The sequence below is a fragment of the Ambystoma mexicanum genome, chromosome 5p (assembly GCF_040938575.1).
Source record: "Ambystoma mexicanum isolate Mex_15411 chromosome 5p, UKY_AmexF1_1, whole genome shotgun sequence".
NCBI lineage: Eukaryota > Metazoa > Chordata > Amphibia > Caudata > Ambystomatidae > Ambystoma > Ambystoma mexicanum.
Genome location: NC_090930.1, coordinates 8,861,308 through 8,879,160, shown reverse-complemented (window position 1 = coordinate 8,879,160; position 17,853 = coordinate 8,861,308). Strand labels below are relative to the sequence as shown.

The window sequence follows — 17,853 nt, the reverse complement described above, 5'->3', positions numbered from 1 at the left end:
GAAGGTGCATGGCGTACAGCCATAGGCAGGATCTGAATCCCTTATCTGAAGGTGCATGGCGTAAAGCCATAGGCGGGATCTGAATCCCTTCTCTGAAGCCGCATGGCGTAAAGCGATAGGCGGGATCTCAATCCCTTCTTTGAAGGTGCAAGGCGTAAAGTGACAGGCGGGATCTGAATCCCTTCTCTGAAGGTGTATGACGCAAAGAGATAGGCGTTATCTGAATCCCTTCTCTGAAGGCACATGGTGTACAGCCATAGGCGGGATCTGAATCCCTTCTCTGAAGGTTTGTGGCATAAAGCGATAGGCAGTATCTGAATCCATTCTCTGAAGGCGCATGGCGTAAAGCGACAGGTGGTATCTGAATCCCTTCTCTGAAGGCGCAAGGCGTAAAGCGATAGGCGGGATCTGAATCCCTTCTCTGAAGGCGCAAGGCGTAAAGCGACAGGCGGGATCTGAATCCCTTCCCTGAAGGCGCATGGCGTAAAGCGATAGGCGGGATCTGAATCCTTTCTCTGAAGGTGCGTGGCATAAAACGATAGGCGGTCCCTGAATCCCTTCTCTGAAGACACATAGCGTAAAGCGATAGGTGTTATCTGAATCCCTTCTCTGAAGGCGCATGGCGTAAAGCGATAGGCAGGATCTCAATCCCTTCTCTGAAGGTGCATGGCGTAAAGTGATAGGTGTTATCTGAATCCCTTCTCTGAAGGCACATGGTGTAAACCGATAGGCGGGATCTGAATCCCTTCTCTGAAGGCGCATGGCATAAAGCGACAGGCAGGATCTGAATCCCTTCTCTGTAGGTGCATGACGCAAAGCGATGGGCGTTATCTGAATCCCTTCTCTGAAGGTGCATGGCGTAAAGCCATAGGCGGGATCTGAATCCCTTCTCTGAAGCCGCATGGCGTAAAGCGATAGGCGGGATCTCAATCCCTTCTTTGAAGGTGCAAGGCGTAAAGTGACAGGCGGGATCTGAATCCCTTCTCTGAAGCTGTATGACGCAAAGAGATAGGCGTTATCTGAATCCCTTCTCTGAAGGCACATGGTGTACAGCCATAGGCAGTATCTAAATCCATTCTCTGAAGGCGCAAGGCGTAAAGCGATAGGCAGGATCTGAATCCCTTCTCTGAAGGCGCATGGCATAAAGCGATAGGCGGGATCTCAATCCCTTCTCTGAAGGTGCATGGCGTAAAGCGACAGGTGGGTTCTGAATCCCTTCTCTGAAGGTGCATGACGCAAAGAGATAGGCAGGATCTGAATCACTTCTGTGAAGGTGCATGGCGTAAAGCGATAGGCGGGATCTGAATCCCTTCCCTGAAGGCGCATGGCGTAAAGTGATAGGCGGTATCTGAATCCCTTCTCTGAACGCGCATGGCGTAAAGCGATAGGCGGTATCTGAATCCCTTCTCTGAAGGCGCAAGGCGTAAAGCGATAGGATGGATCTGAATCCCTTCTCTGAAGGCGCATGGCGTAAAGCGATAGGCGGGATCTAAATCCCTTCTCTGAAAGTGCATTACGCAAAGCGATAGGCGTTATCTGAATCCCTTCTCTGAAGGCGCATGGCGTACAGCCATAGGCAGGATCTGAATCCCTTCTGTGAAGGCGCATGGCGTAAAGCGATAGGCGGGATCTGAATCCCTTCTCTGAAGGTGCATGGCGTAAAGTGATAGGCAGGATCTCAATCCCTTCTCTGAAGGTGCATGGAGTAAAGCGACAGGCGGGATCTGAATCCCTTCTCAGAAGGCGCATTGCATAAAGCGACAGGCAGTATCTGAATCCCTTCTCTGACGGTGCATGGCATACAGCCATAGGCAGGATCTGAATCCCTTCTCTGAAGGTGCATGGAGTAAAGCGACAGGCGGGATCTGAATCCCTTCTCAGAAGGCGCATGGCATAAAGCGACAGGCAGTATCTGAATCCCTTCTCTGACGGTGCATGGCATAAAGCGACCGGCGGTATCTGAATCCCTTCTCTGAAGGTGCATGGAATAAAGTGATAGGCAGGATCTGAATCCCTTCTCTGAAGGCACATGGTGTAAAGCGATGGCGGTATCTGAATCCCTTCCCTGAAGGCGCATGGCGTAAAGTGATAGGCAGGATCTGAATCCCTTCTCTGAAGGTGCATGGCGTAATGCGATAGGCGGGATATGAATCCCTTCTCTACAGGTGCATGGCGTAAAGCGATAGACAGTATCTGAATCCCTTCTCTGAAGGTGCATGGCATTAAGCGATAGGCAGTATCTGAATCCCTTCTCTGAAGGTGCATTTCGTAAAGTGATAGGAGGTATCTGAATCCCTTCTCTGAAGGCGCATGGCGTAAAGAGAAACGCGGGATCTGAATCCCTTCTCTGAAGGTGCATGGAGTAAAACGACAGGCGGGACCTGAATCCCTTCTAAGAAGGCGCATGGCGTAAAGTGATAGGCAGGATCTCAATTCCTTCTCTGAAGGTGAATGGCATAAAGCGACAGTCGGGATCTGAATCCCTTCTCTGAAGGTGCATGATGCAAAGCGAGAGGCGGGATCTAAATCCCTTCTCTGGAGGTGCATTACGCAAAGCGATAGGCGTTATCTGAATCCCTTCTCTGAAGGTGCATTACGCAAAGCGATGGGCGTTATCTGAATCCCTTCTCTGAAGGTGCATGGCGTACAGCCATAGGCAGGATCTGAATCCCTTATCTGAAGGTGCATGGTGTAAAGCGATAGGCAGGATCTGAATCCCTTCTCTGAAGGCGCATGGCGTAAAGCCACAGACGGGATCTGAATCCCTTCTCTGAATGTGCATGGAGTAAAGCGACAGGTGGGATCTGAATCTCTTCTCTGAAGGTGCATGACGCAAATAGATAGGCGTTATCAGAATCCCTTCTCTGAAGGCGTAAAGCGATATGCAGGATCTGAATCCCTTCTCTGAAGGTGCATGGCGTAAAGCGATAGGCGGTATCTGAATCCCTTCTCTGAAGGCGTAAAGCGATATGCAGGATCTGAATCCCTTCTCTGAAGGCGCATGGCATAAAGCGACAGGCGGGATCTGAATCCCTTCTCTGTAGGTGCATGACGCAAAGCGATGGGCGTTATCTGAATCCCTTCTCTGAAGGTGCATGGCGTACAGCCATAGGCAGGATCTGAATCCCTTATCTGAAGGTGCATGGCGTAAAGCCATAGGCGGGATCTGAATCCCTTCTCCGAAGGCGCATGGCGTAAAGCGAAACGCGGGATCTGAATCCCTTCTCTGTAGGTGCATGACGCAAAGCGATGGGCGTTATCTGAATCCCTTCTCTGAAGGTGCATGGCGTACAGCCATAGGCAGGATCTGAATCCCTTATCTGAAGGTGCATGGCGTAAAGCCATAGGCGGGATCTGAATCCCTTCTCTGAAGCCGCATGGCGTAAAGCGATAGGCGGGATCTCAATCCCTTCTTTGAAGGTGCAAGGCGTAAAGTGACAGGCGGGATCTGAATCCCTTCTCTGAAGGTGTATGACGCAAAGAGATAGGCGTTATCTGAATCCCTTCTCTGAAGGCACATGGTGTACAGCCATAGGCGGGATCTGAATCCCTTCTCTGAAGGTTTGTGGCATAAAGCGATAGGCAGTATCTGAATCCATTCTCTGAAGGCGCATGGCGTAAAGCGACAGGCGGTATCTGAATCCCTTCTCTGAAGGCGCAAGGCGTAAAGCGATAGGCGGGATCTGAATCCCTTCTCTGAAGATGCATGGCGTACAGCCATAGGCAGGATCTAAATCCCTTCTTTGAAGGTGCGTGGAGTAAAGCGACAGGCGGGACCTGAATCCCTTCTCTGAAGGTGCATGGCGTACAGCCATAGGCAGGATCTGAATCCCTTCTCTGAAGGCGCATGGCGTAAAGCGATAGGCGGGATCGGAATCCCTTCTCTGAAGGTGCGTCGCATAAAACGATAGGCGGTCCCTGAATCCCTTCTCTGAAGACACATAGCGTAAAGCGATAGGTGTTATCTGAATCCCTTCTCTGAACGTGCATGGCATAAAACGATAGGCGGTCCCTGAATCCCTTCTCTGAAGACACATAGCGTAAAGCGATAGGTGTTATCTGAATCCCTTCTCTGAAGGTGCATGGCGTAAAGCAACAGGCAGGATCTGAATCCCTTCCCTGAAGGTGCATGGCGTAAAGTGATAGGTGTTATCTGAATCCCTTCTCTGAAGGTGCATGGCATAAAACGATAGGCAGTATCTGAATCCCTTCTCTGAAAGCGCATGGTGTAAACCGATAGGCGGGATCTGAATCCCTTCTCTGAAGGCGCATGGCATAAAGCGACAGGCGGGATCTGAATCCCTTCTCTGTAGATGCATGACGCAAAGCGATGGGCGTTATCTGAATCCCTTCTCTGAAGGTGCATGGCGTACAGCCATAGGCAGGATCTGAATCCCTTATCTGAAGGTGCATGGCGTAAAGCCATAGGCGGGATCTGAATCCCTTCTCTGAAGGCGCATGGCGTGAAGCGATAGGCGGGATCTGAATCCCTTCTCTGAAGGTGCGTGGCATAAAACGATAGGCGGTATCTGAATCCCTTCTCTGAAGGCGCATGGCGTGAAGCGATAGGCGGGATCTGAATCCCTTCTCTGAAGGCACATGGCGTAAATGATAGGCGGGATCTGAATCCCTTCTCTGAAGGCGCATGGCGTGAAGCGATAGGCGGGATCTGAATCCCTTCTCTGAAGGTGCGTGGCATAAAACGATAGGCGGTATCTGAATCCCTTCTCTGAAGGCGCATGGCGTGAAGCGATAGGCGGGATCTGAATCCCTTCTCTGAAGGCGCATGGCGTAAAGCGACAGGCGGGATCTGAATCCCTTCTCAGAAGCCGCATGGCATAAAGCGATAGGCGGGATCTGAATCCCTTCTATGAAGATGCATGGCGTACAGCCATAGGCAGGATCTGAATCCCTTCTCTGAAGGCGCATGGCGTAAAGCGATAGCCGGGATCTGAATCCCTTCTCTGAAGGTGTGTGGCATAAAACGATAGGCGGTATCTGAATCCCTTCTCTGAAGGCGCAAGGCGTAAAGTGATAGGCAGGATCTCAATCCCTTCTCTGAAGGTGCATGGCATAAAGCGACAGCCGAGATCTGAATCCCTTCTCTGAAGGTGCATGACGCAAAGAGATAGGCGTTATCTGAATCCCTTCTCTGAAGGCGCATGGCGTACAGCCACAGGCAGGATCTGAATCCCTTCTGTGAAGACGCATGGCGTAAAGCGATAGGCGGGATCTGAATCCCTTCTCTGAAGGTGTGTGGCATAAAGCGATAGAATTATTTTAAATGTATTGTGAGTAGGGATTTTATGGGATTCACTGTCAATGATGTATTGTTAGTCATCAAGACCGTCAAGAGATCTTGTGCGCCCCCCGCACCCCCCCGATGGCAAACTTAATGTTGTTATGAAGGACAATCCAGACCTCTGGGCTTTGTCATTAGAGCAGCTGGTTAAGGGTCACTCCAGTTCTGGTCCCCGAACTGGAGTGATACCACCAACTACCGTCTCCTAGCCATGCTAGATACAAGCCAAACAATCGTTTGTACCATTTTATCAAAAAAGCTCAATAAATCGGCAAGAGAGTACAGGCCTTATTCATCTGTAAAGGGCAAAGCATGATACACTACTTAACCGCCCTATACTATGCTATAGTCGAGTCGAAGGGCTTGCGGCCTAAACATTTGTATTTATGCTTTGTTGATTTTGCCAAAGTGTTCATCTCGGTTTCTCAGCCCCTTCTTTGGAATAAGTTAAGCCAATGGGGGATGGATCCTTTCCTGTTGTATTTTATTAAAGCCCTGTATTCAGACACTGCACCTATTGTCCGCACTTATCAAGAAGGTGCTGTGACTAATCAAATATTTACCAACAACGGCCTTAAGCAAGGCTGTGTCCTTGCGTCTATACTTTTTAATCTCTACCTTGCGGACATAGATGTAGAACTAGGACAAGCCCAGAGCCACCCGCGTCCATCGGCGGCATCATTGTCCCATGGCTTGGCTATGCTGACGATATTGTTTTACTTGACTATAAAACATTCTATTGCTGCTCTTGCCTCCTTTGCAGAAGCAAAATATCTCAAAATGAATATCTTAAAAACAGAAAATCATAAGTGGTAGAAAAAACAAAACTTCTTTTAATTAGACCATTTCGGATAAACCACTGGAAATAGTGAAGCGGTGTAGATATCTTGGAACTCTCATTAGTTCTCATACAGATAGGAACAGCCACTGTGGCTTTATAGGTCCTAAAGTTATGAGAACATGGGGCGTGATAAAAACGTTCATTAGACAAAGAGTAGGCTACAATATGGAGGGACTCCTTACCATTTACAAACTAGCATAGTACCCGGCATAGCGTATCCCAAGACTAAGATTCTGTGGCTTGAAAAACTGCAGGCTAAATGATTGCGTTCCATTTGAGGTGTTCCATCTCGTGTCCCCGTGGAGGCTTTACAATGTGAGCTAGGCCTCACGTCTTTGCATACACTAAGGTTATTGCAGTCTTCTAAGCTTTTTTTGTCAGACAGATTGTTAGAATTGTTTGGGAAACAACTCTCTTTTACTCAATATAACCTGTTTCTACACAGATTAAAGTTGACGGTCACAATCTATTTGAAGGGTTTGGATCATTTAGTAGAGCATCTTGTGAACTTGACTAATGCCAATATGGTTCTGAAAAAGAAAATGACAGCGTGGGATATAGATGGGATATAGATAACAATTTGATCAATTTAGCTAACAAAAATACTGATTACTCCTCGGGCACCCAAGGTTTTAGATGTTCAGTACAATTAAGAAGGTTTATTACATACCTACTTTTTAACATTCTGTCCACTCAGGAGCATATAGGGAGATGAACAAAAATACCATATAACGATAGACTGTGCAGGATATGTATCATGACAGTTGAGACCACCGACATATTTAAACTGGATGCCCGAACCTAAGAAACATATATTTGAAGGGATACTCTGACTTCCCCTCCACTTCTGCTTTCATTGAGACGGACCATTTTTGGATTAGTGTCTATGGAGCAGAGTCTGTAGCAATCACAGCAGCATTTTATTATATTTGGAAAGAAGCCCAAAATATCTTCAACCATTCGTAATTAATATACATTCTTTAGTCATTGTGGGCGATACATTTCTGGCTGGCTGTTTTTCATACATTTTTCATGTAGTCCTTTTAACACTATAAAGGCAGTTTGTCCCTCTCTGCGTATGTCTCCTGCACATGCGTGTTAAATGTAAAGAAAGAGCTATTGCACCATATAGAACGTTCCACTACCATAGGCGTATTAGCCTAGTTTCTGGTCATGACCCAATCTAAAGTATTCCCCCCACTATGTGTAGCTGTTTTAACCTGTTGTTGGTAGCCAAGGGCACCAGATATATTCAGCATTGAGGGTGCAGCTTGATCTGAGGGATTATTTGCCCATAAATGCAATCTCCAAGTATGGGAAAAGATTATGAAGATTTAGAATGGGCACCTAGAGAAGCTAAAAATTGCTCCTTAAAATCTGGAGTGTGGGTGGGGGGTCTATAAAGTAACAGAATATTCAGAGAGGTAGTGGGGCTGGAATGTAGCTTGATCTGCATGAATTCACAATGACCCGGCTCTACAGTGTTAGATCTAAATATGTTTAAATGTTCTTTGAAGATCAGAGACACTCTTCCACCTCTTCATCTGATATGATCAGAATGTAACGTATTATAACCCTCTGGGGTAGTAATATGGGTGGGATGTAATCCTATACCTTGGAGCCACGGTTCCCTAATGGCAACAAGATCAGCTTCTGACTCAAGAATAAAATCGGCCAATTCCACACCATGGCCCGTATTAACAGCAGTATTTTCAGTGTGGATACTATGGTTGGCTTAGGAGAAGAACCACTATAGTTTGTGGGGGGCAATATATCAGTTGCACATTGTTGTTTGCCATATTTAGTTATTGAGCTTAATGGACAGTTGTTAAGGACTCATAGGCAAAGGGCCCTGCTTAAGATCAATAATTGGTGTTGTCTTGGAGCCAGAGAATATATCCTAAGCTCTTGTTTCTAACTGTGTGCAATGGTTCCTCTGAATAGCAATGAAGACGAGTCTCTTTGTAGGCACACATCAGAGTAAATACAACTTGCTAGAGAAATAGACAAAGAGATAGCTTTGCAAGGATAACAAGGTTTACTCGTACAAAATACACGTGCCAGCAAAGAACTCTGCTGTCCGAGAGCACTCTGGTCTTACATTAGCAAACAATGGCTGACAACTTCATAATACATCGCAATATAAGGTACAATCCAGGGCCATTGATTGGAGGCACCCTACACATGGGCTTGCTCCTTAGGGGATGCCAAGCAATAATTGGCTGGCTCTCTTCTGTCAATCTGGCTCCATGTGGGTCAGCTGGGCTCATCCTCACGGTGAAGGTCCAGGCATGCATAAACTACACAGTATCTAACTAAACTAAACAACTGAAATGGTCTATTCATTCTTTATGACAGGTACCTGGGCGGCAGAGGAAAAGGGTGCCAGAAAAAGAGGAGGATAAAATACAGCCATGCTGACCCATACATTCAATGTTCCATTGATGCTGCAGTCCCCACACCCAGTGTCTCCCCTCCAGGGATTGATCTTTGTTTTACCCCTCCCTGTACCTTATGTTACTGGAGACATGTGTTTTTGCTAGGGAAAAATACAGCCCTGTGGGCTTTAGATCTGTAGTGGGCACTTTATGGAGGTTAGGACCTGGGGGTTGTAGTCTCATCAGAGAGCAGAGGGTCTGGGGTGGGGTTGGGTGCGTGCAACCACCACCAATCAGGCAGGGTGGGGATTAGAGGCCGGGTTGGCAGGCAGGTGAAGATGAATGGGCACATCGCAGAGCCTGGTACTGTCTCACGCTCTGTACTGGGTGCATTCCTGAAGGTGATATTAAATATTCACAACACTGAAGGGACAAGAGGGAAATGGACTTCTGTGGGAACAAGGCTCAAGCAGAGCTAGTATGTTGTACAGAGATGGGGCTTGGTGACTTGGGTGCGCGAGCAGTGTGGGCCGTTAGCCTGTTCGGTTTTGGCCTAATACAAAATGGTGTTGCAGAGCATGGGCATTTCTAGTGCTAAGGGCCTACTTCTATGTGCTGCAGGATCTATATATGGTGCCTAGTAATGCCTGCCGCTTCCCCTTGTAGGTTACATCGGCTCTTATGGGGTTTGCCTTATTTGAATTTGCCTAGGGGGTGGGATAGACTAATTTCCATCCCAACATTCCCCCTTTCGTTACTTCTACAGTAACAAATTCACCCCCCCCATATTTTAGTTCCTTGGCCCTCCTTTCTGCTTCTTCCCAGGCCGGTGCCCCCTTTATAGGCATCCATGCTCGACAAACACTTCTTAGAATTTCCCCCTGTTGTGCATATTGTTCAGGAGTTCAGGTCATATATATACATCCACTGTCCTCAGCTAAATCTACCCAAACGTCCTTGTAATTTTCAGGGTCTGGAGGAGGCAGAATGGTTGTGTAATATGGGGTGTACACCTTATCCCCATGTCCCTGATAAATGGCAACCATACAGTGTTTAGGACCGTTATTTTGTTCTGTTTGGATCTCTACTTCCTGTGTATCATGAGGTACTTTATTCTGATGCTTCTCAATTGTCACCATCATCATTGCACCATTAGGTACTGCTTTGGCACAACAATGGAGACCCAATTGGCACGTGCAAAAAATCACCAATATGAACACGATGATAGGGACCAGCATTTTTACAGTTGCTCCAAACCAGGATGGAATCCAGCCAAAAGCCATGGCCACCCAATCGTCCTCCTGTATTCCTGCTTCCTTTTTCATTTCCACCCAAAAGTTCATGTACCACTGCAATGACATGTGATAGTGTCCCATTTTCTGTGTCTGCAGAAGGTACGAATGTGCAACATGTACTCCTGATCTTTTTGAAAACCCCATTCTCCATTGCTGTCAAGTGGTCGAGAACATACCTGTTCTGCATTGTCATTAGTCTAGGGGCTCGTAGTTCCACCTTGATGACTTTGAACCCTTCTTCAGTATCGTTTGCCAGCTGGATGAGATCCCATCGGACAATCTGAAGACATCTAGCATTGGCTCTCATCTGGATGCTGGGCACAAGAGATGAAATAAATGTCTTGTCAGAATTGTACAGTCTATATTCATCAGGTAATTTTGCTATGATTCTTGAGACAAGTAGTTAGAGGATTGTTTCTTTCTTTGTAGTCGATCATGGCATTTTTTTCTGGGAGGATGCGAAAGTCTGGAGGCGACATGGTGGGTACTATTGCTGTGGCTTCTGGCAGTGCTTGTTTCTCGTCCAGAAAGGGTCTCCCCTTCAGGTGTCCTTCAGATACTACTAACAGGGAATAATGCAGCATTGCAAGCGAACAGTAGCCCCTGCATGATCGTGAGAGGTGCAAGTACGCTCTCTGGCCACAGACCCAGTAGTAGACCATCAGCTCTGCGGTTCCTTTTCGGAGGTCCGGAATAAACAATGCGTGATTGCATAATCCTATCGAGACAGTTCCTTTGCTGTAAAAACAGTGTACATAGCTTTGTTCCTGGTGCACTTTCACTGGTTTTTCTATTGTCGTTGCCCACGTTAGTTTTGCAACATGTTCTGTCCATTTGTGTGCACATTCTTGGTCCATAAGGGCTAGTGTTTTTTTCTGAGTGCCCGAGAAGTCCTTCTGCTTTGCACATGAAAGAAGTTTCTTGCCACTTATTGTCCATATATGTTGTCCTGTGCGTAGCGAGAAATGCTTCCTTAAAACAGTTGGGGTTGGTGGAGCTTGTTTTGCATTTCTTCATGTCTGGCTCGAGTAGATGTAGATGAACGCTGTGTGCTCGGAAAGTGCCTTTTACTCTACATAGTGCAAGATGAATCAGACATTGGGTTTCATTTAATGGTATCTCTCATGGTATTAAAACTTTGGGTGTCCCATATGCATGCCGTATTAAAGAGCAAACATAGTAACTCCTGTTAGTCATTAGCTTTCCTATCGCATTCATATCCAAGTACCAACCTTTTGATTGTTCGAGATGACGAAGATCTATCCACTGCATCTAATCCTAAACCATGATATGCATCATACTTATGTAGGTGGGTTTGTCGCTTCCTTCTGTTACTGTGCAATGGGAACCTTCTCCCTCCCAGCATTGTTCTGTGAAAAATACTAGTGTTAGAGAACGTTGCACGTGTGGTTTTACTAGATTAAACATTAAACTATTGCAGAACATAGATTGGGAGCTGTTACATATTGTGTTTGTGGTATTGTAGATTGTGTTGTTTATTACTCCAGCAGCTTGTTCAATTCCTTTTACATGGGCACTTTCATTCATTCTTTCACTCAGGGTTAAAAAGCGGGAAAAACCTATGAGCATGTTAGGGGCTGGGGTGAACAGCATGTTATATACTGAGGGAGGCAGATGGTTGGACGCTAAAAACTTCAGGACATTTGGTGCCCTTTTAGTTACATTTTCTGTGGACATGATAACATCTGGGACGTTTCTTGTTATATTTCAATTTAAACTTGTAAGGTTTGTGGGTACATTCCCATTCCAGGTCCACTTGTATCCATCCCATGACCATTTGTCCCCCTCCACCCTTCTTGCATATGGTCACCCCAGATAAAAGACGTCCCCCAGTAAATGCCCAGTCCAAACATGAATATAGTAAATAAATGGCTACAAAATGCAATCCACAATGGTAATTATACGCTCTAGTAAAACTAATTCTATTCCTATTGCTATCTACATTCAACACATTTTGAGAGAGAGAGAGAGAGAGAGAGAGAGAGAGAGATTTTAATTTCCAGTAGCCCATGCTCTAGCAGCAATAGATGATTTTTAGCACATTAGATATGCAAAATTAATGTTGGCGTAGGGCTACTTATGTTGAGGTAGTTTCGTCATTCTCTGTCGGTTTGTTTTTTGCATTGCTGTTTGGTGCTTTTCGAACATCTGAACGATGTATCCAGTACCTTAGCGCTTTTACTTTTACTGCGAGATGGGTAGAGAACACCACCTCATAGGGTCTGTGGAATGTAGGTGTATTCCACCTCTGGACAAAGCTTCTGACGGAGATCCACTCCCCCGGTAGCAGGGATTGGGTTGGGGAAGTGTCAGTCAGGGCGGCCGTAGTGGTTTCTCTGTTAACAGTGTAGGGGGTGCAATTTGTTTTGAAATACATCTTATCGTGCCTGTGAGTTGCGTGAGATATTGCTTGAATTCCACTCCTAAGATAGTAGCCGTTCTGTGTGCACCAGATGCCCTGGTGAAAGTGGCGTTTGTATGCGCCGACCAGTCACTATTTTGTGGGGGGACAGGTGGCGGTCCTTGCTGGGCTGAGTGTGCAATTGGAATAGTGCCAGGGGTAAACAGTACACTTAATTGTTCTTGAGGGTGTTGTACAATTTGCGGAGGCTGTTTATTTTCTCCACCATCCCATTCGCTTGTGGGTGGTAAATGGAACAGTTAATTGAAGAAGTGAGTCCCATTGTTTTATCACAGGACATCACACACTCCCCATTGGGGGAGCACTTCCCTAGCAAGGAATTTCACAGCACATTTTGCTTGAGGGTGGAAGCATGGCACTGCTTCCACCCATCGAGAAAACAGACAAAACACCACAATCAGATATCTTGCTCCATTACACCTCTCTCCCATGTCTGCGTAATCAATGTGCAGTTCACGGAAGGGCCGTAAAGGATGGGGTAATGTCCCCCTTAGTGTTCTTCGTGTCATACCCGTGCTAAATACTTGGTACATAGTACATTGGACCACCATCTCAGTGAGATGCTGCTGTAGATTTGGAATGTACCAATCGTCCTGGAGATCGGCAGCAACATGTTGTTTAGAACTGTGTGCTAAGAAATGTAGCTGCTCGAATGCTGTACATTGTTGCTCAACAGGCATCACAACATTTCCTGCTGTTTGCTGTCACCAAAGGAGGTCAGTGGTTGCTTGGATGCAACCACCTTTGAGTCATATGTCTTGCTCTTCGGGTGGTGCCCTGCATTGCAGGTCAATCATTTTTGCTAGGGGAAGTGCAGTGTATGCGTCCACTGTGTGGGACGTCACTGAGGTAGTAAGGAAATATTCTGTACTTGTTTGGATTGGTAGGTATGTTGCTTGTTTTTCTGCAGCAGCGTTTCCCAACGAGATTTCATCTGTGTTTTGGGTGTGAACTAAACATTTAACTGCAGCTACTACAGAGGGTTCTGCGAGAGCCGAAATTAAAGTGTTTAGTAAATTTGCACGTTGTACTAGGGAACCATCTACCCTTCTAAATCCCCTCCTCCACCAACTGGACAGACCTGCATGCACTGTTGTGGTGGCGTGTGCAGAATCAGAATGAATGGTAGCACAGCATCCCTTTGATGCTCTCAGGGACTCGATTAGTGCTACGAGTTCTGCTGCTTGTGCAGAATAATGCCTTGACAATCATTTCATGATGAGTGTTTCATATTCCCCCTCCTCCAACCGTACCACAGTTGCACTGACATGTTTTGAACCTGTTTCTTGGCCAATAGATGCTGACCCATCAACGAAGTACACTTCCCCTTCCTCTAGGTCACTGTCTTTAGCCTTGGGAATGTCATCCCCCTTCCCTTCGTATGTAGCACAGTCGTGTTGTTGTAGGTCCTCAGTAGTGCATGGCTCAGTAAGGAATGTGGATGGGTTTACTGTTCTGCATCGCACTACATGAATGTGAGGGCTGGACAAAGTTATCTCATAATCTGATGCCCTGTGTGTGGTCAGAGTGGACTTTGATTGTTCAAGTTGCGAACAGTTAGTGCTCAACGTACAATGTTATTGAGCAGACCATCACAATAGTAGAACTCTTTTCAATGGCAAAGGCGGCTGCAGCAAGTGCTTGTTTGCAAGCGAACTGTCCTTGCATGACCGAATCAAGTGTACCACTATAGTATGCAAAAGGCTTGTGTCCCATGGAGCTTTTCGGTGTGAGTACTGCTGTCATAAGGATACCATTTGAAAGTGAAAATAAGTAGAACTCCTATGTATAATCTGGGGTTGCTAAAATTGGAGCTGTTGAAATTACATCTTTCAAGTCATTGAACGCAGTCGCCATCTCTGCTGTCCATTGAATCATTTTTGCCTCTTTCTGGGCCTCCTTGAGGCCTTGCAACAGTGGTCTGGTATATGCTGCATAATCTAAGATCTAGGCCCTGCAGTAATTGCAGAACCCGAAGAATATGTTCCTGTCTTTCACGATTGTGGGCTTGGGAGTGGCCCGCACTGTGGCGGCTCTGTCCGGGATTATTCTTTTGCCATTTTTGGAGATGAGCTGGCCCAAGTACAATACTTCAAGTAAGCAATACTGGAGTTTTGTCTTATCTACCTTGTACCCTGTTTTTGCCAGGAGTTGGAGTAAGACAATGGAATCCCCTCGACAGCTCTGTTCACTGTCGCTACAGACAAGTAGGTTGTCTACGTATTGAATGATCATTCTGGGCACCTGAATGTTGCCAAGGTCTTCGTGTAAGATTCTGTTAAAGATGCTGGGGCTTTCACAGTACCACTGCGGCAAGCATTGGTATTCGTATCTCTTTCTTCCCAGAGTAGATGCTGTGAGATACTGTAACTCTGGGGCGAGTGGCACTGAGAGAAATGCATTTTTTCAGGTCCACTACAGTGAAATGGGTGGCATGTTTCGTAATACTGCACAGGATTGAGGCTGGGTTAGGGACAAGACAAGCACTTTCTGTACAATATCATTAAGGGGGCGCAAATCTGGTATCATTCTCAAACTACCCCTGCTGCCTTTTTTGTCAGATAAATAGCTGTATTGCATGGTGACAAGGAGGGCCTTATACTCCCTTGTTGCAATATGGCCTGCAATGTTTCCTGAATCCCTTCCTCAGCTTCTCTGGACAGGGGGTACTGTTTTACTCATGGCAGTATGGCACCTGGCTTCAGTGTTTTTTTTACTGGGGTCACTTCTTTTAGCATCCCCACATCCTGTGGTTTGGTGGTTCATAAGTGTGGCAGAACGTGCTGTAGATCAACTTCACAGAATGGGGGTGGACCGCTGACAATTGACATAAGGGGATTCTTTACTTTTCCCCTATTGCACCATAAGCTCACAAGGGATACAAATCTCCAGTAATATTTCTCCATCATCGTTTGCATCCTCAAACAGATCCTCATCTGACAGTTCTCGCAAAGGTATATTTGGGTCAATACACAACACTGTGCGCCAATGGCACCCATTGACGTCTGTTCGCAGTATCACAATTCTTTTGCAGACTCCTGTCACCCAACCAAATCGAATGACCAGATAGTACCAGCAACCACCTCATGGAGGGCTGCAAGTCGGGAAACAAAATCAGCAGCTACTCTACACTCTTTCTGGTAAAGTGGTGCACTGCTCTGACAAGCACTCTAATACCATAAATAAACATATCTGGGTTCACAGTTATCCCTCTTATTACCATCTCATTAGCCACCGCTTGTATAACTAGCATTGCTCAGAGGGAACACATGCCAGGGGTGGTGCCTACGACCCCTCGATCTGTAAATGAGAGGATCATGTTTAATTTGCTGGGCAGGTCTCTTCCTAGTAAATTGACAGGGGAACCTTTGTAATAGATTAGGGGGCGCATACCACCTTCCCTCCTATTTTGACATCTAAATGGAACCGTTACTATAGCCCGAGAGAATCCCTGCATGTCGAGAGTTTTTCCTGACAATGCAAAGTCACCTTCACTGATGTGTGACTTCTTCGCTCCTGAGTCCACCATGAAGATGAATTGCTTATTTCCTATCTCTGTCCCCAACAGTGGTTCTTCTTCTGGGTGCAAGGTCATTCTAGTACTGGACATGCAAGTGCTCCCTTTGGGCTGTCCTAGTCAGGATAGGTATCTGTCCCTGAAAATGAAAAAGGGTTACGTCCTACCATGGTGGCTCCCTAAAGGGTACGCTGCATACTTTGGTGCAATGGTGAAAGGTGTCTGTTTCCCTCAGCTTATGGACTGGGGCAGGACTGGTTCTGTTGCATGGCCTGTTGTTGTAGCGGGTGTCGATATGGGCCAGGAATCTGTGGAGGCAACTGAGTGCATGCTTGGTGTATTTCATATAGAATCATTGTGGCCCCTTGGGCAGGCCCCTGTGGGCTTCCTGGTTGTGGGTTCACTTAGGACTGTTGATTATAACCATAGTTCCCCCCTTCCTGTTATGGCACTCTCCAGAGAAATTTCCCCACCTACTGCATGACCACCATTGCCCCTGTCCTCCCCCTCTGTGTCCTTGTCCTCCGTATCCCCCTTTGTCCCTGGAACCCACCCCATACGTTGTGTGGCCCTCCTTGCCATTGGGGTCCTGTATACTGTTGATTTCCCCCCCATTGTCCTTTCTTGTTGTCTGCCCACACAGCTGCCATCCTCGCCTGTGAGGCGTCGGTGGCACACCCTTCCTCGCCCATCTGTTCTGGGGCGGTGCCACAGACACTGCTGCTACTTTCAGTTTGTTTTGAACTAGTTTGTCTCCCTGTGCCTGCCGTCTTTGAATAGTTTATTTTTCATGCTATTTGATTCTCCCACAATGGTGCACTACGATGCTTTGAATTTTGGGCCACCCATTTTCTTCAAACCCCGCTATTTTATTGAGTGCCTTCTGCACTTCCTTGGGGAGGTTCTGCTTCACAATAAAATAAAACAAGGATGTTGATTGGTCCCAAGTGCTGCCCGTCCCTGCTCTCAACATCTCCTGCACCCGAAGAATGTACTGCGCATCATCTTCCTCATCCCCCATTGTGCATTGCATTATCAATTGTAAATTGGGAGTGTCAGAGAAGGTCCTTCGCAGTGTACCCTGAACTTATGCCCTGATATTGTTAAATGATGCCCCGTCTTAAGAGTCATTGCTCAGTGTTACTCTTGAGTACCCCACCTTCACCCACACTGATTCTGCTTGGTCTCCCACTGCCGATAGCAACAAACATTTGATGTCCCCTATGGCGAGAGACACCCCAGCTGTGTGTTTTTTTAATGCAAAGATGCATTTCCCTGCCCCTGCAGTAAGTGAGGGAGGGACTTAAGAATATTATTCTTGTCCATTTGTGCCCACGGAACATAATGGGGTGGCCTGCACCTTTGTGAAAAAGGGGCATTTCCAATTTCGTTTTGGATTTCCCTGCTTTCAGACTACTTCACTTTTTCTTTGCTAACGTTATTCTCCCAAACCATTCCCTCAACATTCCGTCCCACAGGCTTTCTACCCTTGGTGTGGTAGGGGGTGCTCCTTTGGCCCTGCCTACTGCTCTTTCCTCCGTGTCCTCAAAATCCCTCCAAAATTCCTCATCACCACTTGCCAATCCCACATTCTCGTATCCTAAGCTATCAGTCACCCCTTCTCTCTACACCCGTACAGCTCTTATGGGGCATTTTCAACTGTAAACAAAAACTCCCCCGATTTCCACTCCTCCCCAGGTGGTATGGAAGGTGCAACTGGGGTCAACATCTGCACTTCTACTGCCCTTGCTGCTTCACATGCTGTGCGTTATCTAGCCAGTTCTGTGCGTGTGCTAGATAGCGCTGTCTCAAGGTCTCTCGCACTCACCCCTGTGTCAGTGGATACTGTTGGGGGTGTAGCGTATGGAGGGGTGGGGCTGTAGCGCAGTCTGCTACCATCATCCCCCCCAGAAACATAGGTTGGGTTTGTGTAACCCGCCGCAGGTTTTGTCAATAACGGATAATGTCTCTTCAGTTGATCCCCCCTTTCTCGCCATCTCCCATGTCCATTACCATCTCCTTGCTTAGCGCAGCCCCTCCCACCTCTGTTTCCTCAAACATCCCCCACAAATCCAAT

The 17,853-nt window shown here is 46.8% G+C and overlaps 1 protein-coding gene across 1 annotated transcript in view; it reads right to left on the bottom strand.

Annotated features, from left to right (window-relative positions):
• The window catches only part of LOC138480447 (extracellular calcium-sensing receptor-like), a 206,516-nt gene that overhangs the window by 160,135 nt on the left and 28,528 nt on the right, over nucleotides 1–17,853 (bottom strand). The window contains exon 2 of the mRNA XM_069612232.1: nucleotides 9,993–10,130. Within this exon, the coding sequence (XP_069468333.1) occupies nucleotides 9,993–10,130 (138 nt within the window). The remainder of the gene's footprint in view (nucleotides 1–9,992; nucleotides 10,131–17,853) is intronic.